This window comes from Panthera pardus, unplaced genomic scaffold (genome assembly GCF_024362965.1).
Source record: "Panthera pardus isolate Hobbes unplaced genomic scaffold, ASM2436296v1 HiC_scaffold_24, whole genome shotgun sequence".
NCBI classification, from domain to species: domain Eukaryota; kingdom Metazoa; phylum Chordata; class Mammalia; order Carnivora; family Felidae; genus Panthera; species Panthera pardus.
In genome coordinates, this window is record NW_026526810.1 from 66,396,154 (window position 1) to 66,423,123 (window position 26,970).

A 26,970-nucleotide genomic window follows, 5' to 3' on the forward strand; every position below is an offset into this window, starting at 1 on the left:
GTGGGGTCAGCCCAGGCCTGTGCCCCAGCCCAGTTAGGAGTGTGGCCGGACCCCTCCTCTGTCAGGCCAGGGAGAGGGAGCCCCCACTGGAAGACAGGATGATGTGTTTATCACCGCTGAGCCCCACCGCCTTTCCCACTCCTGGCCATGATGGTCACAGGTGCGAATGAGTGAGTTACTGTTCCCCCACACCCAGGCTCCCCCAACTCACATCGAAGATCTCGAAGCCGGCGATGTCCAGGACCCCTATGAAGTATTGGCGTGGCTGCTTGGTCTCCAGGGTGGCATTGATCCGTGTCACCATCCAGTTGAACATCTTCTCGTACACTGCCTTGGCCAGCGCCCCAATGGAATAGTACACCTGCTGGACGCTCTGCCCCTTGGTGACGTACTCATTGCCCACTTTCACCCGAGGGTGGCACAGCCCCTTGAGCAGGTCAGCTGAGTTCAGCCCCATGAGGTAGGCAGACTTGTCGGCATCTGGTGGGGAAGGAAATAACTAAGCAAGCACTTTCCACAGACCTCCTTTCCCTGCCCCAGAGCTTTTCTGAAGCATTGAGTCTGACCCCTGTCACTAAAGAATTGCAAATCCAGGCCTGGAAGGGCACAAGTCTTGCCAGGGGCACCCATCCCAGGCCTCTCCATCTGTCCAGAACTTCCCACCACCCAGCAATTCCTCTTGCCTCTGTCTTTGCATCTATTGGGTGTCCCTGGGCGAGGCCCTTCACCAGCACAGCTGTGAGCTCATCCTTGCCCTCACTGTCCCTTCATGTCTCCAGGGCAGACACTGTGGTTGACAGAAGAGACATGTGCTGCTCCCTGCCTCCTTTCTTCCATCCCAGGATTGGGCCCATTCTACTCTTAATCCATGTGGGGTTTTTTGGGTTTGTTTTTGTTTTTGCTTTGTTTTGTTTTTAACATGTATGTATGTATGTATTTTTGAGAGGGGGTGTGAGTGAGCGAGAGGCAGAGAGAGAGGGAGAGAGAGAGAATCCTGAGAGGGGCAGAGAGAGGGGAGGGAGGAGAGAGAGAATCCCACGAAGGCTCTGCACTGTCAGCATGGAACATGAAGTACCTTGAGCTGGAGCTCACCCGATGCAAGACTCAAACTCACAAACCATGAGATCATGATCTGAGCCAAAGTCAGATGCCTAACCAACTGAGCCACCCAGGTGCCCCAATCCATGTGTTGACCAACTTGACCAGCTGGGAAATCAAGGTTTCTAACAACGTGTTACATCCCCCCCAACATACAATCTCTGTTTAGAGGAAATTTATTTGATTTAATTTCAAGAGTTTTATGGTAGCTTGTAACATGCTGTCATGAAACCCAGGCTTGGCATTTTGATATGGATAGACACAGATAAGTGGTCCTTGAAGATAGGCTAAGAGGAACGTTCTTAGGCATTTGTCTAACCCTATACACCTCTTATCTCCTTCTCCATGAAATGTTACCGTAGTCCCGGAGTGAGCTAGGAGGGACTGTTGTTCCATTTCACTAAGGAGGAAACTGAGGTCCAGTGAAATGTATGACATGTTGATGTCAAGCTGTATTTTGACCCCTGGCCTTTGCCTCCCAAACAGGACATGGCACAGAGTCCGAACAGGGCTCACCCAAGGATTGGGAACCCTTTGCATACATACCGCATTAATGATCAGGATGCACAGAGCTCAGAGTCCACTTTCCTGAGCTTGGGTGAGTCTTGGGCCCAGGAGGAAGCATCCCCAACTCATAGTTGGGATTGAAGAGTTGGCAAGATTGTGGGGGACCTCCCTGTCTGCCCACCTCCCCCATGTCCCCGCCCCTCCCTGGCTCTCACCCCATCCATCTACCCTACAAGCTTCAGGGTCCCTAGGGAGCAGGCCTGTCTGGGGAGAGTGGGTGGCCTCTGGCTAGGCTCTAACAAGGAGAAAGCCTGTTGGTAGGGGTGGATGGGGTGAGGGTGAGGGCAGAGCCTCCTTCTGGGAAAAGGTGCTGCCCTCTAACCATGTACTTCTCGTACTTCTGGTTTCCTCTAACTTTCTCTATTTTATGGTCCTAATAGTCTTAATAAATTAGGTTGTCAGCTCTTGAAGAATTTTTGAAAGATACCACTTTTGGATGCAGCTTGGGAGACCCTGCTCCCAGTGGACTATCTCCTCATGACAAGTAAATGCCCAGCACCTCAGGCCTTTACAGCACCTGCCTTCCCTGCCCCACCTTCAGTGCCATCTGGCTCAGCCTGCTCCTCCCGCTGCTTCTGCTTGAACTTCATGTTCCCGTAGTGCATGATGGCACCTGTAAGCTTGTAGACACCGGCTTTCTCCTCAGGAGTGAAGCCCAACACATCAAAGGCACTCTGGGAAAGAGCAAGAGAGGCAAAGAGGGTGGTTGGATTGGGTGGTACAGGAGCCCTCAGGAGCTTTCACGCTGCCTCCTTACTCACATCCGTGGCCACGAGCTCCTCGGAGTCATCGATGGAGGCCACGGACACCTCTCCCTGAGACACGAAGGCGTAGTCGTAGGGGTTGTTGGTGACCAGCAGCATATCTGTCCAGGCAAGGAGCAGGGCAGGGGACAAGGGGATGGAAGAGGATAGAGACAGACAGAGAGGGGTTGGGAGAGGGACACCATGGGGGTGGGGCAGGGATAATAGAGGAGAGGACCGGGAGCAGGGAGAGAGGAGGAGAGTCAGCAAGGACCATGCAGAGAATCAAAAAGACATGTAAAGGTAGACAGGAGACCCAGGGAGGGAGGACAGTGGGAGAATGATACCTGGGAGTAGGGCAGGCACAAAGAGGAGAAGGAAGAAACCGACCAGGAGGAGGAGAAGAAATATGACAAAGAAAAAGTAGGAAAGGAAGCAAGAGGAGACTCAGGCAGGTCTGAGATGGGGGAGGAAGAGAAAGCCACTGAGCAGACCAAAGGAGGAGGGAGGTGAGCAGGAGCAAGTGAGGAGAAGGAGGGTACCTGCCCTGTATGGGGAGGGCCATGTGGGCATTGAGGCATCAGGTGGGCTCACCCAGCAACTCTGGCTTCTTGTTGGACAGGATCTGGTAGAAGATGTGGTAGTTTCTCTCAGCCTTCAGCTGGAAGATCACCCGAGACTTCTCCAGGAGATCTGAAGTGCGGAGACGGGGGGAAGGCAGGTAAGAACAGAGAGTCAATCCAACAAAATGATGGAGATTAGGGAAGAAAGGCTCTTATAACAAAATGGAGAAAGCAGGGGAAGAGGCAAGGAGATGCAGCAGGAATGTTAAGATAGGGTCGCCCAGCTAGCTGGGAAAGAAGGCAGAGATAGAGGACACAGAGAGGTGGGCAGGGCTCCCTGTCATACTCACAGGTCTCTATGTCTGCAGAAGCCAACTTTCCAGTGGCTCCAAAGTGGATCCTGATGAATTTCCCCTGGGGGCGGATGGGACAAACAGTGAGGGAACTGACCTGACCAGAAGGGACAGAATGGAGATCTTGGACCTCAACACAACCCAAAAAGCCCTGAATAGTTCTGGAAATGTTAATGACTTAGTTGGTGTCCCAATTTACTATCAGGAAAACAGAGAAAAGGATGCCTATTCCCCTATTACCAAATATCTCTGAGCAGAAACAACAACATGGGAATGAAGGTAAATATTACTACCTTTGTTTCTTTTTTAAAAAATATTTATTTTTGAGAGAGATGGGGGAGGGGCAAAAGAGGGGGAACAGAGGATCCCAAGTGGGCTCTGTGCTCACAGCAGAGAGTCCAATGTGGGGCTCAAACTCATGAACCTTGAGATCATGATCTGAGCCAAAGTCGTATACTCAACTGACTGAGCCACCCAGGTGCCCCACTACCTCTGTTTAGAGGTAGGGAGTTTAGATAAGGGAGCTGGGACTTAGGCATGGAGACTTTCTGGGTAGGTGGAAAACTCGGAAATCAGCTCCAGCACCTATGCTCTCTTCCCCCTTCCCATATGGAAGAGCTTTGTAAACAGTCATTAGGAAAATCTAGAATGTGACAAAAATCAGCTCCATTACTTGGCTATGAAACAGCCATGGTGACTCTGGGTCTCTTTTCTTGAGTTCTCAGAGCTCAGGGAGGCAGACTGAGTGGGGAGGGTTTGGGGTGTGTGTGTGTGTGTGTGTGTGTGTACACACACACACACACACACACACACACTTGCTGGTAACCTAAAGCCAAACACAGGATGATCAATTGGGTGTAGTGACTGTTAGGAAAACAGTGCCCCCCTTTTCCTGTCAAGGCCAGATGCGGCCAGTTGGCAGTCATCAAGGGCACTCACGAAGCGGGAGGAGTTGTCATTCCGAACTGTCTTGGCGTTGCCAAAGGCCTCCAGGGCGGGGTTGGCCTGGATGATTTGGTCTTCCAGGGTGCCCTGCAAAAGCAGCAAAACCTCAAGGGTTTATCTTCCGTCCACCTCCAGCAGTGGAGAGGGCAGGAGACTGCTTTGGTCCCAGGAAATGGAGGTGGGCCTGTGGCTCCAAAGGGCCATATTTGGACATCAGAGTGTGTGTCTCCTGCCAGGAAGGTCTTGAGCATTGGGCTTAGTGGTGCTGTCCCCACTGTTCCCCAGGGCAAGGCTGGGGGTCCCCTGGGTCAGCCTGCCCACAGGCCCCCTCTGCTGAGCCTGTGGCCCTCTCCATACCTTGTTGGCATTGGCATTGTCCTTCTTGCCACGGTCACCTATGGCCGCAATGCTGGCAAAGTACTGGATGACACGTTTTGTGTTCACAGTCTTCCCTGCACCGGATTCTCCACTGGAGGCAACAGGGACCCATCAGAACCCAAGATCCCCTCTGTGCTCCATTCAGAGTTCAACACTGCACCCTCCTCCCTCAGAATCCCGGCCATCTAACCTCCTCCACTGGGGTCTTGCAGAGTTTGCATATCATTGTAGGTCACTCCGGCACCCCTCTGAAAACCCAGCTCCCCACACTCCTGACAGTCACAACCTTGAAACTTTCCTCCCCTCTGTACCCCCAGGAATCAGCCTGGATCCTCCCCAAGTCCCTGTGTGGGTAGATGGCATTTGCTCACGTGATGAGGATGGACTGGTTCTCCCTATCTGGAAGAGGAAAGAAGAGAGGCAACAGAGTCAGGTCCATGGGGTACAGGGCTGAGGGGGCACAGGTCAGGGCTGCTAGACTCACCTGTCAGCATGTACTGGTAGGCATTGTCAGAGATGGAGAAGATGTGGGGTGGCGCCTCACTCCTCTTCTTGCCCCGGTAGGCAGCCACCACCTCCGCATTGTACACAGGCAGCCACTTGTAGGGATTGACGGTGACACAGAAGAGGCCAGAGTAGGTCTGGAGTAGGAGAGAGGGCAGACATGAGGGGCTAAAGTGGTAAGCCTGGGGCAGATGGTGACAGGCAGGGGAGTCTCTTGCTTATCCCAGCTGGCTCCTCTCTTCCTGCAGCTACCAGGGGTAGGAAGGGGGCAAAGGGGAGCTGGGCCCCATGGGCGAGTTTTGACCCCTATCCTTGAGAGAGTTGCCCTGGCCTCCTTTGGCCTCTATCCAAGGCTGGCATCCTGTCATGTATACTCACGTAGATCATCCAGGCTGCATAGCGCTCCTTGAGATTGAAGAGCACAGCGGGCTCGTGCAGGAAGGTCAGCATGGCCATGTCCTCGATCTTGTCAAACTTGGGTGGGTTCTGCTGCAACACCTGGTCCTCCTTCACGGTCACCGTCTGGGGAAGGTGCATGGACAGGGATGACCACACTCCTACCAGAACCCTTGCTATTGTGTACTCGCCAGCCTCGCCCACTTACCTCCTCCCAGGACATGGGCCACAACCTGGCCTCGATCTCCCAGCTCTTCTCTGACCAGTGCCCATAGCTCCCCCACAACTCTTTCCCCACATAACTTACGGCTCACTCTCCCTCCCATCCTAGGTACTGTCCTAGAGTCCCTGTGTCTTGCCAGGACCCCAGAGCTTGTGCCCTTGAGCAGCACTTTTCCATCCCTGCTCCAACCGTCTAGGGGCAAACTTGGCGGGGCTGGCAGCTCTCCTGTCTGTGCACACACCTTACCTGACTCCTGGGGGCAGTGCTTGAGGGTGTCAGTTGCTCAGGGTCAACCTTGCCCTGCTGGAAAACATCTCATCCACCTTTCCTACACCTCCCTGCTCTGCATTGGTCACTATCAGTGTGGTTTGATTGGCACCAGTTTGCATGCCCTAATGTCATTAGATCCCGCAGGTAGGCATTCTAGCATTGTTTTCTTTTCTTTTTTTTTTTTTTTTTTTTTTTACAGTGGAGGAAGCTGTGAATAGAATAATTAAATGGTTTACTGGCAGGGTGGATAGCCAGTGGCAAGGCTGGGATCAGAGTCAAAGCTCCCAGCAGGCTGTGGGCTGTCATAGCACACCTTGTTGGGACACAACATTCAGTCACCATGTCTCAAGGCAAATGGTTCTGAGCTGCTGCTGGTGACCAGTGGCGATTCTCATGGCTGGCCTGAGGAAGCAGGGACTGTGGACATCTGAGTGCTAGTCCCCAGCTCTGGGACTGAGCGTTCAGCTCAAGAGTTCCTGCTTCTTTGATGAACCACGGGAATCTACTCCCAAAACCAAGAGCACACCGTACACACTGTATGTTAGCCAATTTGACAATAAATTATATCGATCTATCAATAAACATTAAAAAAAAAGAGTTCCCACTTTTTGTGTTCCTCTGGGCCTAAGACTTTGCTCTTGGTTTGGGTGAGGTTGTGGTTTGGGGGAGTTGGTCCGTGGAGGAAACTGAGGCACAGAGGGGAGGGATACACATTCAAGAGGGAGCTTTACTTGATGCTGTGTCTGTGTCTTCTTTATCTACAGGACCCCTCTGAGGCCAAAACCAGTAGAGGTCCCCCCATTCCCGCCCCAGCATCCTCTCTGGCAAAGGATGTGCATCCCTGGGATGGTGCCCTGTTACATCTGCTCAGGTCCATCTGAGAAAGGTCAGAGTTCTCACTCAAATGTTGGGCTCCCTGGGGGGGGGGGGGGGGGCGTGTCCTACACCCTTGCTGGCTTTGGATCTCCTACAGAGCCCCTCAGCTCCCATTGCAAGTGGCCCCACTCTTTATACACCCCCTACCAAACCTTCTCTCCCTTTCCCTGGTGCTCTGCCCCACACACCTTGCCATTTTCTGTCTCAGCAATGACCTTGCCCCCTTCCCGGGACAGGATCTTGGCCTTCACAAACTCCTCCTTGTCGTCGGGCACAAAGCACTCAGTGCGGATATCGAACGGCCGGGTCTGGGCCTCCAGACGCTCCTTCTCTGATTTGCGGAGGTACTGGGCTGCTGCCCCAAAATCAGCCATCTGGGCATCAGTCATTTTGGCGCTCCTTTGTGCCTGAGACCAGAAGACCCAAGCCTCAGTGAGTGGCACTGCCCTCCACACCCTCACTCCCTGCCACACTTCCTTATCGCCTGGGTCCTATTGCTCTTCCCCACCGCTGAGAAGATCCTCGCCTGGGTCCCTTGCCCTGTGACATCATGCTGGAGGAGAATCTCTAAGGAGTTTGCTAAGGGGAGGTGCTGAGCTGCTTGGAGAAAGGACGGGGGCCCTGGTCCAGCAACCTGGCTCCCAAGAGATAATTGGGAGGCTCTCACCTGGTTATCTCTTCACAGAGAATCCTGAAGACTCTGAACCATGTGTGGAGCCACAGAGGCACAGCCAGGCAGAGGGAAGACCAGACAAAGAGAGTGAAAAATAATGGAGGCAGGTCAACAGGAGGAAGTGAGCCAGGAGGCTCGACCCAAAGAGCCAAAGAGGGGAGTTAGGGAGATAGAAGAGGCAGCGAGGCAGGAAAGAAGGACACAGTGTTAGTGAAAGTGCCAGGGGTGGAGGATGAATCAGACTTGGAAACAAAGAGAGATAAGGAGATGAGAACACACAGACAGGAAGAAAAGACAAAGGGGACAGACAAAGAAGGACCATAGTGACAAGTATTGACAAAGAGGAAGGACAAAATAAAAGCCATCCAAGGAGGGATCAGGATGAAGACAGAGCATGGAGAATATGGAAAGTAGATAACAGAAGCAGGGAAAGAAATGCAGGTCAGAGGGGAAAAGAGGTTTTGGGCTTTTCCCTTGGAACCTCCCCTCAGTCCGTGGGAACTCCCAGGGGTTGGAGTGAGGCAGTTCTAGCAGAACCCTTGGGCCTCTGACCAACCTGCACCCCACTCCCCAAGGAGGCAGAGTCCCTCGGGGGGGGGGGGAGCTCTGAGGGTTGACCACGAAGGCCCCCAAAGAGCCTCTTACCTGGTTCAGAGGAGTAGGTCTGTCTGTCCTCAGGATCCATCTCCTTTATATCCCGCTGCCCCCACCCCTTGCCTAAATTTGGAGTCCTTCCGGAGGGACCCTCCCTCCCACCTCTCTCGCCTTCCAGCTCCTCCTCTCTTGATCCCTTGGCTCTGGAGGTGACAGGAGGACAGCAGGGCCTCTAGATTTGCCCATGAAAGGTCTGTCGCCCTAGCCCCTCTGGCTCCAGGGCCTTTTTTTAGTCCTTGGGCACATTCCTTCCCTCCAAAGAACTGATGGGCAGATAGTAGGAAGACAGGACTTTCTCACACAACCGCCCCTGCCCACCAGGCCCTTACCTTGGTTATTTTTAACCTGAAGAGTGAGTTGAGCACACTGGGCAAGAGTCACCTTCTCCTGCAGGCCAGATGCTTGTCCCCTGCTCCCCAGACATGGGCTCCCCTCCCTCCTACCCATTTCCACCCTGGCCTGTCCTCACACAGCCCTGGGCTAGGAGCATCTCCCCACCCTCTCTGACCTACAGTCCCACAGTGCCAGGGGCTGGGAGCTGGAGCCATGATGCCCAAGAAAAGGAATCTGCTGCCCAGCTCCACGACTCAGTTTCCTTTTAACAGGAAACAAACGTCTGTGCTGCTCTTTCTCTGCACAAATGCAGTACCTGGTTTCCTTCTGTTCCTCAAGTCTCCAGGCAGGTGTCCTCCTGGAGACTTGAGGCTGTACTGCTTTGGGGACACATCTGAAGCTGCCCAGCCCCTCCCCTGATGCTTCTGATATGGTGGCCACCAGCTATCCTCTCAAAGAAGAAGGAATTTTCCCACGCCACCATAGCAGATTTGCACTCAGATCTACAGTCCAGTACCCTCACACATTGACTTGACCACCACACACCCATGTGCATTCTTAGCCACACACATGCAGATTTTTCACATTTTACACGCTTATGATCGCAGATTTTCCTACTTGCTGTTGTGCATACCAACACACACATTTGCACACCCACATTCACATTTTACCCTCCACTGCCACCCTCTGGTCCTGGTGTGGGGCAGGGAGGGGGTGGGGAGAGACAGGAGGCATTAATCCCAGAGCCTGAGGGAGGAGGGGTGGGGGTGGGGGGCTGCTCCCTTCCGCCTTTCTGGGCTGCCAGAGGGTGCAGGTGCTGCTAAGGCTGGCTGGGGCGCCTGGCAGGCCCAGGGATTTACACCAGCTGGGCCCCAGGCTCTACATTCCAGGGGGTGGGGGTGGCGGTGGTGGGGGGCTGGGGGGGGGCTCTGTAGTCTGTCCTCCTCTCCCCAGGGAGAATTCTGGTGTCCCCTCCCAACTGTCCTGGGGCTCATACTCACAATGCCCTTCTTTGTGGGCATCCCAAATCCCAGGCCCTCAAGGGCCCCCACCCTGTCCTCCAGTGATGCCCCTTCTCAGAGGCAGTAGGTGTCAGGTCTTCAGCAGGCCGTGCCTGTTATGATTAAGTGGACATTGTGTTCAGGAAACAAAGCCAGACACCCCTGCTCTGGCTTTCCCCCACACCCTCACACGCAGGAACACTCTCCCAGCTCCCCCCTCCCACTCCATCCACTGTCACCTCTCAATATAGCTCTAGAGTGTGGAGGTGGGTAGGACAGACAAGGGTCAGTTTCTCCGGGTAGGAGAGGTGTCCATTGAATATTTGGTTTCTCCTGCGAGATCCACAACTCCCTAGGACCCTCCACTGCTCCCATTATTAGACTCAGGGATACACACCCATCTCCATAGGACTTATGCCCTATACCTAGTGTCCTTGGGAGTGACCTAAGTCAACTCCACATCCACGTCTCCTGCAGGTACATACACCAAAATGTTACCTCCAAGGGACGCAGGCCACCTGTTCCCAGCTCTAGGTCACTTGAGGCCCCAGTGTGCAAGCTGGGGGGTTAGCCCAATGCGTCACTGCCTGGTTCCCACTGCCCTGGGGATGTGATAAGGGACTAAGAACACCAGGTCAGGCTGGGTCAGGTCCAGCTGACAAAGACTAGGCTTTGTCCTCAGGGAACCCTGTGTCCTGAGCAGGCCAGACTCAGTAGAGGTGACGGGTGAAGGGTAGGCTGACAGCGCCCACTGTCTCCAATGGAAGGAGGAAGGGGGAAGAGGTTAAGTTGATTCCAGGGCTCTGCCCCCCTGTCTGGTCCATTTGCCCTCCTCTTCCTTCCTGATAGGTCCCCACCTAGCCCCAGGCTCTCACATCCATCCCTGTGCTCCATCCTCCCTCATCTGCCTCCTACAGAGCTCTTCATTGTGCTGGAAGTACTGGAGCACAAGGGCATGGGATGGAGGCTCCTGCCACAGGTGAGGGACACCGGGTCACCTCCCTGTGCCTGGCTCCTTGGATCTCCGTCTGTCTCTGTCTGACCTCCCTTTCCCTCTGCCTGGTTCCCTGTCTCAAAGTTGGACCTGGCCTCCGATTCTCCCTGGCGCCAGGTTTCTGCCCAACTTGGAGTCTGCCAGGCCTGCATTTCCAAGAGTCTCTGCTTTCTCTCAGCTCGACCTCCGCTCACCCTCTGCCTGTCTCTTCTCTGCTTCCACGTCTCACTCCGAGGTCTTTGTCTACTCCTCTCTAATGTCACTATTCCTGGCCTTGCTGATTTACCTCACATCTGAAGGTGACCCGGATTTCTTCCCTTGCTCAGTGTCACTTCCCTCAGCTCTTGCAGCATCTGTCTTCAAGGCCCACCCTGCCCTTCTGCTCTCCCACCCATCAGCCCCCTCCTCCTCTCTCTCCTCCTACTGCCGGCTGCCAGGCTCTGCTGCTGTTCACCATGTGGTCTCCACTGTGTCCCCAGCCTCTCTTCTCTGCTCTGGGAGCTTATGTCCTCAGGGTGTCCCTGCATCTCCCTTTTCTCTACCAATCTCCTCATTGTTCCCAGGTGGTCCTAGGGCAGGTGAATGGAGGGGGCCTCAAAGAGAAGGGTGGGAACCCGTGAAGGCCTCCTCACTACTTGTATTTTTTCTTTGTTGGTTCTCCTGGTCCTCTGCCCCCTCGATTTCTTGAGTCTCCCCACTCTCTCTGATGTCTGTCACCCTCCTCAGTTCTTTCCTTTTTCCTTCCCTATCCCCTTTCTCCCTGCTTCCCTGTCCTTCTATTCTCTGATTCTTCCTGGGGTAGGCCTTCTTTCTGGCTGCTCAGAGTAGGGGTGACCAGGAGCCTGGCTGGGATGGCTGTGTGGTAAGGTGCAGGAGATTCAGTCCAGGGCTAGCCAGGCCTTCTGGGGTTCCCAGTGGGTGGCTGACTGCCCCATTCCTTGCAAGATGCTGTGATCCATAGGGCCAGGCCTTCTCTAAGCAGCCCAGGTGTGGCAGTGACTCCAGGGGGCCAGGCTTGTTTAGTTGGGGAGAGGCTTGCTCCTTTCTCCACTCCCGAGCCCTCTGGCCGCCCACCCTCCCCTCCCCAGAGTCCTGCTCACTTGGGACTCTCCTCTCCACAGTCCCGTATCTGTCTGCCTCCCCTCCATATGGCTGGCCATAAATGGGCCAAAGATCCTCCATCTTCCAGCAAGCAAGGTGAAGAGGATCTTGGGAAAGGAAGATACAGCAAGAAGAAGTGAAGGAGAAGAAAGAAGTGCTGTGGAGAGAGGAGTATAAGAGGAAGATAAGAGGAGGAGAGGAGGAGAGGAGGGTGGGCCCAGGGTACAGTTCTGACTGTGATGAGGAAGGCGCCCTGGCCTTAGGTTGCTTAGAGACAGAGGTGGCTGCATCTGTAAGGATGATGGGCTACAGCCATGAGTCCGTGTGCCCTCTCAGAGACCTGCTGTAGACTGGGACTTAGAAGTCACTACCCCACACATCAGAGGGTACCCCTACACACTAAACCTCCTCCTGGAGGCTCAGGCCTGGTGCTGTTAGGGGTGGTGGGGGGTAGTGTCAATCAGCTGGGATATAAGTCCATAGCTGATGGGCTCTGCCTGCTCTAGGCAAGACTTAAAGGTTTTCCTAAATTTCCCTTAACCCTGAGGGTCTCTGGGCCAGGGAGAGGACTGGGAGGAGAGGTGTCACCTGCTGAGAAGGAGGTGAAGGGGAGCATCTGGGTCAGTCCTGCACCAAGGATGCTCAGAGACTCACAGCTTTCCAGGAAGGCCTCCTTGGGCTGTGTATAAAGCCGCCCCTCCTCTCCTGGATTCCCATCCCCTATCCCCCTGACCCCGTTCATGTCCCCATGGCTGGAAGGCTTTGAAGAAGAGTCTGAAGGCAGGGTATTGGCTTCAAAGAAAATAGCTTTATTCTGCTTCATCCAAAGGGGCTGCTATATAGACTCTGGAACTGGAGGCTTCGTCAGCACCCTCGGGACTGGGCAGATCAAGAAGACGTGGCAAAGCTATTCCTCATTCAAGCCCTTGTGAAAGGAAACAAAGTCCAAATTAGCTATGGGGAGGTGGGGTTTGGGCAGGGATGGGCACAGAAAACAAAGGGGAGACGGGGCACCTGATGGGGTGGAGGACTGCTCTGGGCGTGAGGGAGGCCCCCATGTGAGGGATGTGTCCTAAGGGCTGGTGTGGAGGAGCGAGGGCTGGAGGGCAGTGCTCTGAGGTCAGCCAGAGGGAATAAGCCTGGGCAAGGACAAAGGAGTCCTCTGGGATGTCCATTTTAGGACTGAGTTACAAGGCTGTAGGCCTAAACTAGGTGGAAAACAAGAGGAGGCCAGCAGTTGAATTGAGACATAGACACAGTGGGTATATACAAATTGGCACCTACTAGGGTTATTGAACACCTTAGGGCTGAGATTCACAAAATCATTGAAAGTTGGAGTTGGAAGAATCTTAGAAATCACAGAGGATGGCATTACCTCACCCTCTGTGGCTTCATGGTTCAGTTGTGGGGAATGAATGAAAAGGAAGCATCCCTGATGTGAGGGGGCTCTGTCTGGGGGACGCTGATGTTGGCAGGTGTGCTGACATGCGGTGACTAGTGGGGCCCAGAGGAGGGACCCACCTTGGTGCCGATGTCGCGGCTCTTGGCCCGCAGCTTGTTGACCTGGGACTCGGCGATGTCCGCCCGCTCCTCTGCCTCATCCAGCTCGTGCTGCACCTTGCGGAACTTGGACAGGTTGGTGTTGGCCTGTTCCTCCTGCAGGGGGGTTTGGAGGGGGGAGGATGAGGTGAGGGGAGGCCAGAGATTCTTTCAGCCTCCCAGCCTGGAGGACTGGCTCAGCAATGTTCCTCCCTCAGGCTCCCAGAAGAGCTACTCACCGCCTCCTCGGCCTGGCGCTTGTAGGCCTTGACCTTCAGCTGCAACTTGTCCACCAGGTCCTGTAGCCTCAGGAGGTTCTTCCTGTCCTCCTCCGTCTGGGGGTCAGGGGGGCAGAGTTAGGAGTGAGGAGGGCACACTCATTGGAGGCAGCGCACCCCTCCCCCGCCGTGGTCGTTACCCTGAATGTAACATCCTCACCCGATTCTACGTTCTAATCCCCAACAAACACTTGCACCCTCCTTATAATTTTTATGGTAAAAAATTATTTAATTTAATAATTAAATTTAAAAAGTAACTAATTAAATTAAAATATTAAATAAATTTAATTAATTAAATTATTTTTAAAATAATTTTTCTACCATAAAAATTATAATTTTTTAATGGTTGTGCCAGGAGAGAGTCTAGGGAGCTGCTGAGACTCCTGAAATTGTGCACAAGCTCATGTGTGTGCACTGTTCTGAGGAGCAGGCCCTTAGGGGTCCTGGGGCCCCGTGGAGAAAAACTCTCCTGCTCTAGAACCCAGCATGACGTGTGTATAGAGAGATGGTAACTTTTTGGATTAGAGCAAAAACAAAATCTAATTAGGAGTCTGATTCTAGAAAACATAATGGAAAGCTAAAGTCTATATCTCTATAGGTAAACAAAAAATTCTGAGGTTTGTTCAATGACTTTGGTGTATTTTTCGTGTATTTTGGTGGTCATGGCACCCAACCAGAATTTGGCAACATATTTGCTTTCTGGTAATCTGCACTGGGTGAGCTCTGTCTGGAGCTCTCAGTGTTGTCCCCAGGGGACAGGTGGAGGGTGAAGGTTGGAGGTAGAGCTCCTAGGCCAGGGGGCTCAGAGGCTGAACTCTAGCCAGGGGACAGTTCGGGTAGAAGACAGCTAGGCAGGGTGGAAATGGGGCAGCCAGGGGCTGCATTCCCACTCCTTGTCCTGGAGGAGGCTACGAGAGAGCACTTCATCCCTCGTGGTGGTATCTCCCTGGCTTCAGGTCACGGTGCAGAGGGTCCAGCTGCAGAGCAGCCCCCACGCCCGCACCTGGTAGGTCAGCTCCTTGATGCGACGCTCACTCTTCCTCATGCCCTTGACCGACTCCGCGTTGCGCTTCTGCTCGGCCTCCAGCTCATTCTCCAGCTCCCGCACCCGGGCCTCCAGCTTCTGCAGCTGCTTCTTGCCGCCCTTGAGGGCGATCTGCTCGGCCTCATCCAGCCTGTGCTGCAGGTCCTTGATGGTCTGCTCCATGTTCTTCTTCATGCGCTCCAGGTGGGCGCTGGTGTCCTGCTCCTTCTTCAGCTCCTCTGCCATCATGGCAGCCTGGGGACGGGAGACACGTGTAAAAGAACAGAGGCCCGGGGCCTCTTGTCCCTTGAGGATCACCTTTTTCCCATCGTGGCGTTTGTTTCCCGAGGCCCTCAGACTCATGCAGCTACAGAGTCAACTTGCCACGGCACAGTGGCCTGGCCTGGACCCAGGGCCCCATGTCTTTAGCGGGGGCAGGAAGGGGAGCAGTCACTCACATCCGTGATGGCCTTCTTGGCCTTCTCCTCGGCGTTCCTGCACTCCTGCACGGCCTCCTCCACTTCAGTCTGAAGCTGGGACAGGTCTGCATCCATCTTCTTCTTCTGGTTGATGAGGCTGGTGTTCTGAGGACCAAGGTGGGCAGAGCATGAAAAGTACTGAGCATTCATGGGTGGCTTCCAAACCTCACGTGCTGAGTCCAGCCAGCCCGTGCTTCCCTCCAGGAATGCCCAGGGGAGTTGCTCACCTGGGAGTGCAGCAGCTGCACCCGCTCGCTGGTCTCGATCAGCTCCTGCTCCGCCAGCTTCCGAGACCGCTCCGTCTGCTCCACCACGGCCCGCAGCTCCTCCAGCTCAGCCTGCAGCAGGTTGTTACGCCGCTCCACGATGGCGATGTTCTCCTTCAGGTCGTCGTTGGCACGGACCGCGTCGTCCAGCTGGATCTGGGTGTCCTGCAGATCAGGAGGGTGGGCATGAGAGAGCGGCTGGCCTCTGGGCCCATCGGAAGGCTGTTACACTAGGATGGATGCCGGTGCGGAGCCCAATATGGTGGGTCAGGAGGGCCTGTGAGATGTCTCTGCAGTGGCCAGGGGACATCACCACCAACTTGGCCACATGGAGGCCAGTCTGTCTCTGAGTAAGGTGACTTCCTGCGTCAGGAGTCTCCATGTACCTTCAGCAAGCTCTGGAGACCCTTGACTTGCTTCTGGGCCTCAGCAGCCATGCGATTGGCGTGGCTCAGCTGGATCTCCATCTCATTGAGGTCGCCCTCCATCTTCTTCTTCACCCGCAGGGCCTCGTTGCGGCTGCGTGTCTCTGCATCCAGGGAGGTCTGCAGCGAGTCCACCACCCGCAGGTGGTTCCGCTTGGCCTGCTCCATCTCCTCGTCCTTCTCTGCCAGCTTCCGCTCGATCTCTGCCTTGATCTGGTTGAACTCCAGCTGGGCCCGGAGGATCTTGCCCTCCTCATGCTCCAGGGAGGCCTGGAAGAAGGTGGGGAGAGAGGGTCCAAGGCAGACAGTCAGGGCACAGGGCCATAGGCAGGGGTCTGTCCATGAATCATGGATACAAAGTGAGTTCAAGAGTGGTATTAAGTGGTTAAGTCAAAGAAGCAGAAGGAGGGAGAAGAAAAGTGAATTTAAAAGAAAAAAAAAAAAACAGGCCTAAGAGAAGGTGATTCAGACCCTCACAGAGGAGAGCGAGCTGTGAAGACAAAGAGGAAAATGAAAGGAAAGGTGTTGCCAAGGAAACCAACAGCAATCAGGCTCAGAATGTAAAAAAATGCTGAAGTGGAAGGCAGAGGTGGAAAGGAGAGGGGAGTGGAAATGGGAAATCTTGTCTAAGATGTAATGGGTAAAATGTTTGTGTGAAGGAACAGAGTGACCTGTCCATTCACTCATTCATTCATTCATTCATTCCACAATGTTTGTTGAGTGGCTGTTATGTACCAGGCACTGTTCTAGGCTCTAAGGATGGAACAGTGAACAAAACAGACAACAGGGAGATGAGAACAGGGAACACAGCCTAGGGCTCGGCTCCGCCCCGCCCCCAACCCTGCGCCACCTGGCACACACACACACCTCAGCCTCTTCCAGGGCTGACTGCAGCTCTAGCTTCTCAGCTTCCAGCTGCTTGCGGACTTTCTCCAGCTCATGGATGGTTTTTCCACTGGAACCCAGCTGCTCAGTGAGGTCGGAGATCTCCTCTGTGGAAGGAACGGGGCCACTCAGCTGGGGGCTGCTGTGGTCCAAAATGTGGAGCACACATCTTGGAGCCCCTGGGTGGCACCACATGTGGACACTACCCCCCACCCCTCCGTGGTCTCTCAGGCCTCAGCGCACCCTGAAGGTTCTTGTTCTCCCGCTTGAAGGTCTCCAGGTGCTCCAGGGACTCCTCGTAGGCATTCTTGAGCTTGAAGAGCTCTGTGCTGAGAGAGCGCGCCTCCTTCTGCGAGGACTCCAGCTCTGACTGCGACTCCTCATACTTCTGCTTCCACTCGGCCAGGATCTGTGGGGACCTGGCTCACTGCGTGGCCCCCAGCCCTGCCCCAGCCCCGCTCCAGGGCCTGCCCAGGTCCCTGGGCTGGGCTCAGCCTCCTCCCCTGCCCTCAAGGAGGAGGTCCCAGTCTTCACGGTGACGTTGGCCTCCCTGCTCCGCCCCTGGCTGCGGCCCCCAGCTTGGGCCCACCTTGTCGAAATTCCTCTGCTTCTTGTCCAGGGCTGCGGCGGCTGCATTGGAGCGCTCCACATCCACCATCAGGTCCTCGATCTCATTCTGCAGCCGGTGCTTGGTCTTCTCCAGGGATGAGCACTTGGCGTTGACGGCCTCCACGGCCTCCTCGGCATCCTGCAGCCGCTGGGCCAGCTTCTTCCTGCCCGGGGCAGTGGGGGTGTGGCAGATGGGAGAGGGTGGGGAAGATGGAGGGTATAGATTTGGACAAGGGGAAACAACGTGAGTGTTCTAGAAAACAATCCTTGAAAATTCAGAAGCATTGTTGGAAAAGCTGAGGACAGGCCCCAGGGGGCTGAGAGCCGGGCAGGCAGAGGGTCTTGGTGGCAGGTTGTGAAGACCCACAGAACCCAAGAGGGCCTTCCAGGTGGTCTCCCCTGACCCTGGGCCAGCCTGTATGCTGCAGACATGGAGGACGCATGGGCTACTACAACACCCCCCCCACCCCGCATCCCTCATCCCACCACAGCACCCTGCCCCAGGTGGGAGCACTCTGCCCTCAGACAAACCTTTTGTTCGTCTTATATTCGGATGAGAAACATAACGCGAGCAAAAAGCTTCCCTGAGAGGAGAAAGAAGTGGGGGGCCCCCAGACAGAGTTCTCCTGTGTTGTCAAAACCTGGCCAAACGTCTATCCCAAGGTGCAGAATCTTCCCAGGTCTGGGCAGGGTTGTGTCCTGCCTGCAGAGAGGCCTCAGTGAGAGGCAGGCCACCCGGGACTCACTTGGCTTCTTCAAGCTCCTCTGTCCTCTGGATGGCATCTGTCTCATACTTCGTCCTCCACTGGGCCACCTCCGAGTTGGCCTTGGACAGGACGCGCTGCAACTCAGCCTTGGCCTCCGTCTCCTCCTCGTACTGCTCCCGCAGCAGGTCACAGTCGTGTCGGGCTGACTGCAGTGCGTGGGCCAGGGCGTTCTTCGCCTGGGGAGGGGTGGGAACCGGAAGGTGGGCTCAGCTTTCTCCAAAGTACAACCCCAGACAGTGCCCACATGCTCACCCTAGTTTCTCCATCCTCCCCGGGACCTCACCTATTTCTAATTCCCCCGTGGACCCGGAAAAGTCTACTGAGGACTAATAACAAAGCATGTCCATATAGTATTGTACAGTTCACACAATGTGTCATGCCCACCACTCCTTGCTCTTCACTGCAGCAGGCATTATTGACTTCGTCCTCATTTACGGGGGCTCAGAGAGGTTAGGTGGTTCCCCCAAGATTACCAAGCTCTAAGGGACAGGTTACGATGGAAGTCCTGGCCTTTTTAAAAAAAGTCATATTCTCCTCCACCCCTTTTCTTTAAATTTTTAAAAAATGTTTATTTTTGAGAGAGAGACAGAGCTGGAGAGGGGTAGAGAGAGAGGGAGACACAGAATCTGAAGTAGGTTCTAGGCTCTGAGCTGTCAGCACAGAGACTGACCTGGGGCTCAAACCCACAAACCACAAGGTTGTGACCTGAGCTGAAGTCAGGCACTTAACCAACTGAGCCACCCAGGTGCCCCTAGTTTCTTTCTCTAGTTTTCAGATTGCCCTCCTAATCCCAAGACCTATTTGTACTGTTCCTTCACCCCATACTTGTGCCCAGCCAAGACAATCATTCCTCCCTAGTTTATTTCCTCTTCTCTGCCTCACTTTCCCCAACCCAGGCATCCTTATCCCATGCCCCTCTTTCTCCAGAGATGGCAACAGAAAGGCAGAGGGCCTCAGCCTGGGCAATAGATTTAGGAAGCATGTGGTAGGCTCTGGGCTATTATTCCTTTTGGAAAATGGGAGAACAATGAAAAACAGCAAGCCTCATTCTTGGGACCTGCTTGCTCCCTGCCTGGACCTAGTGGCCTGAGTCTCGGCCTCACCTTAACTTCCTCCTCCAGCTGCCTCTTGAGGTCCTCCAGCTGCTGGGTGTAGGTGAGCTTGCCTCGGGTCAGCTGGGAGATCAGTGCCTCCTTCTCATCCAGCTGCCGGGACAGCTCACCTGGAGAAGAACCCAGGCACACTCAACTCCGGAAGGTCAGTCACCTCTCTCCCCAACCCTTCCCTTAACTGTTAGGCCCCACTCTTTGGAGATGTGTGTGTGTGTGTGTGTGTGTGTGTGTGTGTGTGTGTGTACACGTATGTGAGTGTCTCCCTAAGGCTGGGTGGCTTAGAAATGGGGGAGGTGGAGGGGGGCTTACCATTCTCAGTCTGTAGCTTGGCCCGCTGGCTGGTGAGGTCGTTGACAGAACGCTGGGTCTCCTCGGCCTTGCTTCGGTGCTCATTCATCTGGTCTTCCAGGGTCCGGCACATCTTCTCCAGGTTAGCCTGAGGGAGGAAGGGGAGTGGATACGGTGGATGAAGGGTTGTAAGGGGTGCATGTACAGAAGTGAAGAGGAGAGGCATAGTGGGGAGAGGATGGGAGAACAGGGTGGAAGAAGAGAAGTGGGAAACTGGACCATCAGAGAAGAGAGAAGACATGCACAGAAAGTGAAGGTGGGTGGAGGGAATTGGGTGCAAGGAGGGTGAGCGGGCAGCCCACCTTGGCCTTGATGATCTGCTCCATGTTGGAGGTGACATCATCCAGCTCCAGCTTGAACTCGCTCTTCTCCTTCTCCAGCTTCTGCTTCACACGCTGCAGGTTGTCGATCTGCTCGCCCAGCTCGGCCACGCTGTCGGCGTGCTTCTTGCGCAGGGCCGCCGCCGTGGCCTCGTGCTGCAGCGTGGCCTCCTCCAGGTCCCGCCTCATCTTCTGGAACTCGGCCTCGCGCTTCTTGTTCATCTCGATCTGCACGGACGTGGCCCCGCCGGCCTCTTCCAGCCGCTCGCTGATCTCCTCCAGCTCCCGGGACAGGTCTGAGCGCAGCTTCTCCACCTTGGCCCTGGCGGTGCGCTCGGCCTCCAGCTCCTCCTCCAGCTCCTCGATGCGAGCCTGGGCCAGGACACAGAAAGCTCAGACCCACCGCCTGCAGATCCCACCCCAGGGCTCCAGAACATTCCTGGCCTGTCTGGAATAGCAAGTCAGTTCAGTTCTATCAGCAGAGAAGTGGAAATAAAAGATTTAGGGAAGATGTTTTGGCTGCTGAGCTAGCCCTCCTTCAGTCCCGAACATTATACATTGTCTGTTGGAAGGACAGGGGGTTGAAGCTCACACTTTAAGAGGGACAAAGAGACTTATCTTCTAGGGATATTTTAAGCAGTTTAGGAGCAAAACTATGAAAAGTTTAGAATGAGAGAGCCATGTTTATCTAAAGACCTCACATGGTGTCTTCTCTAGGGTAAGAATACAAGTCAAAGATTGTCGGGGCTAAAGGGACCTTAAAAGCCATTGGTAACAGGGGAGACACACAGACTCAGAGATCTGGAGTGGGCTCCCCGCGGTCACCAGCTAAGCCAGAGTTGAGACAGGAAGCCAGGATTTCTGCCTCCTACACCTGTGACCTTTTCAAGGTCTCTTCCTATGTCATCCCAGCCCCTCCAAGGGGTGCTTCATGGGTGTGCTGGTGTAGCTCAGCATCTCCCCTCATGGACACATAGCAAGTGCCTGTAATGCTGGGGAGGACATCCTGGAGGAGGGGGTCGAGGAGGCTGACAGCCAGCCCAGGGACTCCAGCCTAGGCATCCCACACCTCACCTGAAGCTCTTTGAGCTTCTTCTGCAACTGGCTGCCGAGGGCCTGCTCATCCTCAATCCTGGCATTGAGGGCATTCAGTTCAAAGTCCTTCCTGTAGAGAAGTGGGGAGGGTAAGGTGAGGAAGGTTGGTTGGGCACCTGGAGGGCCCACCAGTGGTTGGAAATGGTAATACAAAAAATGAAGAGCAGGATTTCACTAGAAAAATAGCGTCTGGGGCTGATGTAGAGTCCCTGAAAATGTAACACATGCTGAAGGGCTGAAGTCCAACAAGAAATGTAATTGGCAGAGCATCGCAGGTGGAGTGACAAGACCTGGGCTCTGTGGGACTTCCTCTCTGTGGTTCTGTAGAATGAGGCATTGGATGAGATGGTTTCAAAGGCCCCTTTTTGCTCTGATGGCCTTTAATTCTGTTACTGTTACTTTAGACCCTTTGGTTAACCTTTCTGAACCTTCATTTCTGCTTTGGTAAAGTGGGCCTCAAAATACCATTATTAGAAGGTGGTTTGAGGGTCCATGGGATGATATAGTCATTAGTTCATTCAACAAATGCTGTGTCTGGAGAAGTGTAAAGATTCCTGAACAGAAGCAAGCCCAATGAGGATATAATCATGATAACTCTCAGAGCCTTTCGAAATCCTGACCCTAAAGCACCATAAGATCCTTGATTGTCCAAATACATCCTGCAGGTTCAGTTTCCCAAGTGTGGAAAGTGGATCTATACAATTTTGGTAGAATTTGCAATAAGGATTGGATCCACAAGTTCATAGGACCCTGCACTGCTCAAGTGTGGCAGCTGACCCGCTTCTCTGTGGTCCTCCAGGTTCTCTGTGAAGGACCTGAAAAGCCTTTCCTGAGAGGCTTTTGTGTGGAACCTTCCTCAGTGTTAAGCAACTGGTCTCCAAAGAGACTTGTGTGAAAAAGGAGGTGAGCTGTTATTTTCCATCTCTTCACTCCCCAACAGGAAGAAAAGGTTTGAGGTATCCAAGTTCAAGTTTTTGCCAGGGAGGACTGCGGGGCCTGGCTACATGTGTCTGGGGGAGGAAGGCCCTCTTCCTGGACGCCTCTGCCCACAGTTTTGTAGCCACTGATGGAGGCTGCATGGGGTTCTGAGGGCGGGTGTCTTGGGGCAGTATGTACTGTCATGGGCAGAACAGTCCGCTGAGCTGAGGGGGAGGAAGGGCACCAGGGAGGGGAGCACGCTACTTTTTCAGCCGCTCGTCCAGCTGCTGCTTGTCGTTCTCCAGGTCCATGATGCTCTCCTGGGTCAGCTTCAGGTCGCCCTCCAGCTTCCGCTTTGCTCGCTCCAGGTCCATGCGTACCTTCTTCTCCTGCTCCAGGGACCCCTCCAGCTGGTGGAGAGAAGGACCAGTGTGCCCCGTAAAACCAATCGTCCTGATTTGGTGATTTGGAAGCTCAGTCACTCCAGGGTTAGGGAATCCTAAGAAATGTCCAGGACTCAGAAAAGCTTCCCCAGAGTGGGCGAGAGGACTGGGAGAGTGCCTGGTATAGAGGGATGCTCAGTAACCATTTGATAAATGATTTAATGAATGGCTGTGTGCTGAAACCCCAAAGCTGCCTTCATTCATTCAGCTTCTGCAGACCTGTGCTAGGCACTTTAGACACAACCCTGAATAAATCCAAGTCCTACCTAAAGGCAGCTTTTGGTCTTAGGGCTGAGACAGATACTTCAGTAATGATAACATGGGGTGATAAGTGAGCCCATGGACATATGCACAGAGAACTATCTGCAAAACAATGATCACTGAGGACCAGATCCTGCCTAAAATATTAGAGGTCCAAAGATCCTCCTTGAGGAGTCTCACAAAATTCCCAAAGAAATGTATCACTTTTTATGTGATATCTCTCTAATCCTATGGTTGAAAGTAGAGATATAAACGCTTGACCCTAAATCGAGAAAAGGAAGCCCATTTCTACTGTTGATCATATCAGTAGGATGAAATGGATAACTCATAATTGATCACTCTTCCCCTTTGCTATTCCCCAGCTCCCTTTTAGAAAGTTATCAGGGGAGGGAATACTCTCCAATCCCATCCTTCTAAACACACACACACAAATACACATGGACATGGACATGGACATGGTATATCTAGGCCCTGTGACAATCTACTTACATCGTCCACCTGCTGCTCCAGCTTGACTTTGGCCTTCGTCAGGGTGTTGACCTTGTCCTCCTCGGCCTGAAGGTCATCCAGGGCTTGCTGGTGGGCCTCCTGCAGAGCCTTCTTTTCCTTGGTCAGCTTGGCAATGATCTCATCTAGCCCAGCCATTTCCTCTGTCAGGTTCTTCACCTGCCAACCAAGACCCCCATCCCCTTTAGGGTCACAGGTCACCAGCCTGGAGATGTCTATGGGGATGTCCAATGCCAAGGACCAGGACCACCTTGTGGTTTGGGAATCCTGAGGAGACCTGGGCTGGAGCCAGAAGGAGCTGCCCTCACCTTGTTCTCTGTTGCATGCTTCTCCTTCTCCACCTTGGCCAGTGTTAGCTCCAGGTCATCAATGTCCCTTTTGAGCTCAGAGCACTCATCTTCCAGCTTGCGCTTCTTGGCAGTGAGCTCTGCATTCATCTCCTCCTCGTCCTCCAGCCTCTCTGTCATCTCCTTCACCTTGGCCTCCAGCTGGATCTTGTTCTTGATCAGCTGGTCACAGCGTTCCTCTGCATCAGCCAGGTTGTCTTGTTCCTGAGGACAAGGCACAGAGGGGAGGCTGATCAGTGGGTGGGGTGGTTACCCTAACAGATGCAGGGAGGGAGAGGCTCAGCCCTCACTGTAGGAGGGCAGCTCCAGGATATCCCAGCTGAGAGAAAGCTCAGAAGAATGAGGTAGGGAAGAATTGCAGGACAATATGATGGGAACATTGGGGGATGGAAGTAGAGAGGAAGGGAATCAGAAGTCTCTTTAGTTGGCCTTCTTCCTCTGGTCTACTCCACTGAAGGGAAGACACTACATTTGCAGATGCCAGCACTTCACATATTTACAACCTAGTGAGATGGGCAGCTTTATCCCCCGTCCAGAGATGAGGTCATTGAGACTCAAAGATAACATGTGGTTTTCTCAGGGTCACAAAATTATTACGCTGTGGATCCAGGCTGAATCCAGGTGGAAAGTCTGTTTTTAAAAGGTAGTTCTTTTCCCCTTCCCATTCATTCTCTGGAGGGACCTCCTTGGAGGTGTTTGAAGTATTGACCCTAGAATCCTGTGCCTATGAGAGGAGAAGGTGAGCCCCAGGCGGGGAAGTACAGGGTGTGTGGGAGATGTTGGCTGAGCAGGGCAGGCAAGCTAGCAAAGGCCCAGGAGCCTCACCGCCTGCACTTGGAGCTGGAGGTCATTCTTCTCCTGCAGCAGGGACACCATCTTCTCCTCCAGTTCCTTGCGGCGAGCCTCTGACTTCTCCAGCGCCTCTTTGATGCGTGCAAACTCCTCCTTCATGGTGGCCATCTCCTTCTCTGTCTCTGCACTCTTCAGCAGTGGCTTGATCTTGAAGTAGAGCTTCATCCAGGGCCAGTTCTTGACCCCCATGAAGGCCCGAATGTTCCACTGGATTATCAGCAGGGAGTCTCTGCAGGGGCCCAGCAAGGGGTGGTGAGAGAGTCCCCTCTCTCCTTCCTGTCCTAAGGCCCTGACTCCTAAGTAATGGCCCTTCCTTCCTCTATGCCGCTCTGGCCGTGAAGCCCACCCTGGGTCTGTAGGAGCCCTTCCTGCTGGTCTGCTTGCTTGAAATTTCAGTGAGCTTTCTCCTGACACTGCCCCTGAACCAGCCTGGCCTTAGATGGTCAGGAGCCTCCTTCTGAAGCTCTCACCTGCGCTCCAGCAGCTTCTTGTACTCCATTCTGGAGAGCACACCCCGGGACTGGGCCTGGATGCGGGTGATGATGCGGCTCAGCCTCTCGTCACGCATCTCCTCCAGCAGCCCCAGTAGCCCAGCCTTGAAGAACACCTGTGGGTGAGGGGTGGATGGGCCAGGAGGGGAAAGAAGAGAGGGTTATTTTAAGGAGGGTGACACCCTAGGAAAGAACTGGAGGGAAGAGGTCAATGGCAGCTAGAGCTGGGATGGGGGTGGTGCTGGAGGGTTCACAGGGAAGGAAGCATGCCTTTCAGAGATGGTCCTAAGATGATTGGTCAAAGGGAAGGAGGTACGAGGTGAGAAGCCAAAGGACGAGAGAAGTCTTTCTGTAACCACCTTGTCTCCTCCCTTCCCTTACCTTGGTATGGCCAAACTTGTACTGATTGTGGTCAATGTCTAGGGAGCCCAGCAGCTTCTCTGCCCCTTTCCTGCTGTCAATGAATTGGCCCTCGGGGATGGCCGCTGGATTCAGGATGCGATACCTGGAGAAGGAGGTGCCCAGAGTCACCCACGTTCTGTACTGACCTGCTCTGCCCACAGTATTCAGGGCCACCTGTGGACTGCCCAGGCTCCCCCTGTTTCCTGAGCTCTGGGAGACCTTGTACCCACCTCTGCCTGAAGTCCCCGTAGAGGATGCGGTTGGGGAAGCCCTTCCTGCAGATGCGGATGCCCTCCAGCACACCGTTACAGCGCAGCTGGTGCATGACCAGGGGGTTGTCTATCACTCCTGCAGCAGGAGATGGGGGGAGGAAGGTGTAGGGAGAGTACTGGACCAAGCCAAAAGTTCTGGGCTCTGATCCTCGCTCTGTCACTCACTAGTCCGTAACCTTAGCAAGTCATTTAATAATGGAAAGTGGTCCTTTTTTTTTTTTTCATTTTGTTCGTAGCTATACTCTTTTTTTTATTAACAAAAATTTTTTTTAATGTTTTGTTTATTTTTGAGAGAGAGAGAGAAAGACAGAGTGTAAGCAGGAGAGGGGCAGAGAGAGAAGGAGACACAGAATCTGAAGCAGGCTCCAGGCTCTGAGCTGTCAGCACAGAGCCTGATGTGGGGCTCCAACTCACAGACCGCAAGATCATGACCTGAGCCGAAGTCAGATGCTTAGCCGGCTGCTTAACCAGGCGCCCCTTCCTAGCTATACTCTTAAGAGTAACCAAAAGACTTTCGCATTCTGTATTTTATATTGTGTTTATTATCATAGGTGGTAGCCAGGGCAAATATATCCCATTTTCTAGAGAAGAAATTAATCCCAGAGGAGTTAAACCCAGAGAGTTTAAGGGACTTCACCAAGGTCACTAAGCTGACCAGAGCAGAGTTAGCCAAGCCTTGAATCCAGGCCCCTGAGACTCCAACTCCTAATCAGTCAAAAAAGGGTGAACAATCTCTAAATGTCTCACTGGAGGGCTGCATGACATGAGGCGATGCCCATTTAAGTGCATTACATGGCCCCCGAATCACACTGCAAATGCAAGGAAATGGGGGTGGGTGGGAGTAGTCTACTATCTCATAGGGGATGGGAGGAGAGTGTCATTTGGAAACCACCATTGTGGGGGATTAGGAGATGGCTTAGGAAGCCCTGTCCCTGGGGCCTGGGGCATGTGGCCAGCAGTGGCAAGTTCTGGGGCTCACCTGGAGACTTTGTCTCATTGGGAATGATGCAACGCACGAAGTGGGGATGTGTAGAGCGCAAGTTGGTCATCAGCTTGTTCAGATTTTCCTGTGGCCCAAAGTGCAGGAGGGAAAAGTAATGCAGGTGAAGGAGAGGGATGTAGGGAAGGGAGAGGAGAGGAGGGAAGGGAAAGAAAGACAGAGAGAATGAAGAAATGTTGGGGAGGACATGGAGGAGGGGACAGCCTGAGACCAGAGGGAAAGGGAGATATTGAGATGGGAGAAGAAGAGAGGAGAGGGCAGCCCACAAAGGGAGAGAGAATGGAGAAAAAGAAAGACAAAGAAGGAAAGGGGTCACAAGGGAAGGAGGAGACAGGGGAGTCAGGGATGGAAAGGCAGGAAGGAGCAGGGCTGGTGGGTGCTGGGGAACCTAGCTGGGTGGGGGCTGGGCTCACAGACTCACCCTGTGCAGAGCTGACACAGTCTGAAAGGATGAGCCTTTCTTGGCTTTGCCTTTGCCTTTATCAACAGCTGTGGAAGGAGAGTCAAGGAAAGGGGCTTGAGTGGGCATGTGGGAGGCCAGAGTTGGGGGGTGGACAATCACAGGCTCTCTTTATGTCTTTGCAGGCATTTGGCCACCAGGTGAGGGTCTTCACTATGGGGGCCTCTGCCTCTCCACCCCCATTCTATCTCACTGATC

The 26,970-nt window shown here is 53.9% G+C and overlaps 2 protein-coding genes and 1 long non-coding RNA gene across 3 annotated transcripts in view; 1 reads left to right on the forward strand and 2 right to left on the reverse strand.

Annotated features, from left to right (window-relative positions):
- Nucleotides 1–7,305, reverse strand: part of MYH6 (myosin heavy chain 6) — a 25,478-nt gene extending 18,173 nt beyond the window's left edge. Inside the window, exons 1-11 of the mRNA XM_019429397.2 lie at nt 7,105–7,305; nt 5,530–5,673; nt 5,132–5,288; nt 5,019–5,046; nt 4,627–4,738; nt 4,264–4,356; nt 3,322–3,385; nt 3,003–3,101; nt 2,427–2,530; nt 2,201–2,339; nt 212–480 (exon numbers count right to left, since the gene is read on the reverse strand). Coding sequence (XP_019284942.1) covers nt 212–480; nt 2,201–2,339; nt 2,427–2,530; nt 3,003–3,101; nt 3,322–3,385; nt 4,264–4,356; nt 4,627–4,738; nt 5,019–5,046; nt 5,132–5,288; nt 5,530–5,673; nt 7,105–7,305 — 1,410 coding nt within the window. The remainder of the gene's footprint in view (nt 1–211; nt 481–2,200; nt 2,340–2,426; nt 2,531–3,002; nt 3,102–3,321; nt 3,386–4,263; nt 4,357–4,626; nt 4,739–5,018; nt 5,047–5,131; nt 5,289–5,529; nt 5,674–7,104) is intronic.
- Nucleotides 3,028–12,579, forward strand: LOC109255025 (uncharacterized). Its single transcript, XR_002075076.2, has 7 exons — nt 3,028–3,129; nt 3,530–3,603; nt 4,716–4,874; nt 4,965–5,080; nt 6,805–6,926; nt 7,125–7,348; nt 10,495–12,579. It is a non-coding gene; the product is annotated as an uncharacterized LOC109255025 (long non-coding RNA).
- The window catches only part of MYH7 (myosin heavy chain 7), a 22,324-nt gene continuing 7,814 nt past the window's right edge, over nt 12,461–26,970 (reverse strand). Inside the window, exons 17-40 of the mRNA XM_053889267.1 lie at nt 26,734–26,801; nt 26,292–26,379; nt 25,271–25,388; nt 25,020–25,143; nt 24,618–24,754; nt 24,121–24,376; nt 23,257–23,499; nt 22,931–23,107; nt 22,002–22,147; nt 20,799–20,889; nt 19,707–20,096; nt 19,366–19,492; nt 19,048–19,166; nt 17,924–18,120; nt 17,158–17,341; nt 16,812–16,977; nt 16,551–16,675; nt 15,645–15,953; nt 15,220–15,423; nt 14,972–15,097; nt 14,493–14,768; nt 13,451–13,546; nt 13,194–13,328; nt 12,461–12,597 (exon numbers count right to left, since the gene is read on the reverse strand). Of these exons, the coding sequence (XP_053745242.1) occupies nt 12,580–12,597; nt 13,194–13,328; nt 13,451–13,546; nt 14,493–14,768; nt 14,972–15,097; nt 15,220–15,423; nt 15,645–15,953; nt 16,551–16,675; nt 16,812–16,977; nt 17,158–17,341; nt 17,924–18,120; nt 19,048–19,166; nt 19,366–19,492; nt 19,707–20,096; nt 20,799–20,889; nt 22,002–22,147; nt 22,931–23,107; nt 23,257–23,499; nt 24,121–24,376; nt 24,618–24,754; nt 25,020–25,143; nt 25,271–25,388; nt 26,292–26,379; nt 26,734–26,801 (3,920 nt within the window). The 3' untranslated portion in view covers nt 12,461–12,579. The remainder of the gene's footprint in view (nt 12,598–13,193; nt 13,329–13,450; nt 13,547–14,492; nt 14,769–14,971; nt 15,098–15,219; nt 15,424–15,644; nt 15,954–16,550; nt 16,676–16,811; nt 16,978–17,157; nt 17,342–17,923; nt 18,121–19,047; nt 19,167–19,365; nt 19,493–19,706; nt 20,097–20,798; nt 20,890–22,001; nt 22,148–22,930; nt 23,108–23,256; nt 23,500–24,120; nt 24,377–24,617; nt 24,755–25,019; nt 25,144–25,270; nt 25,389–26,291; nt 26,380–26,733; nt 26,802–26,970) is intronic.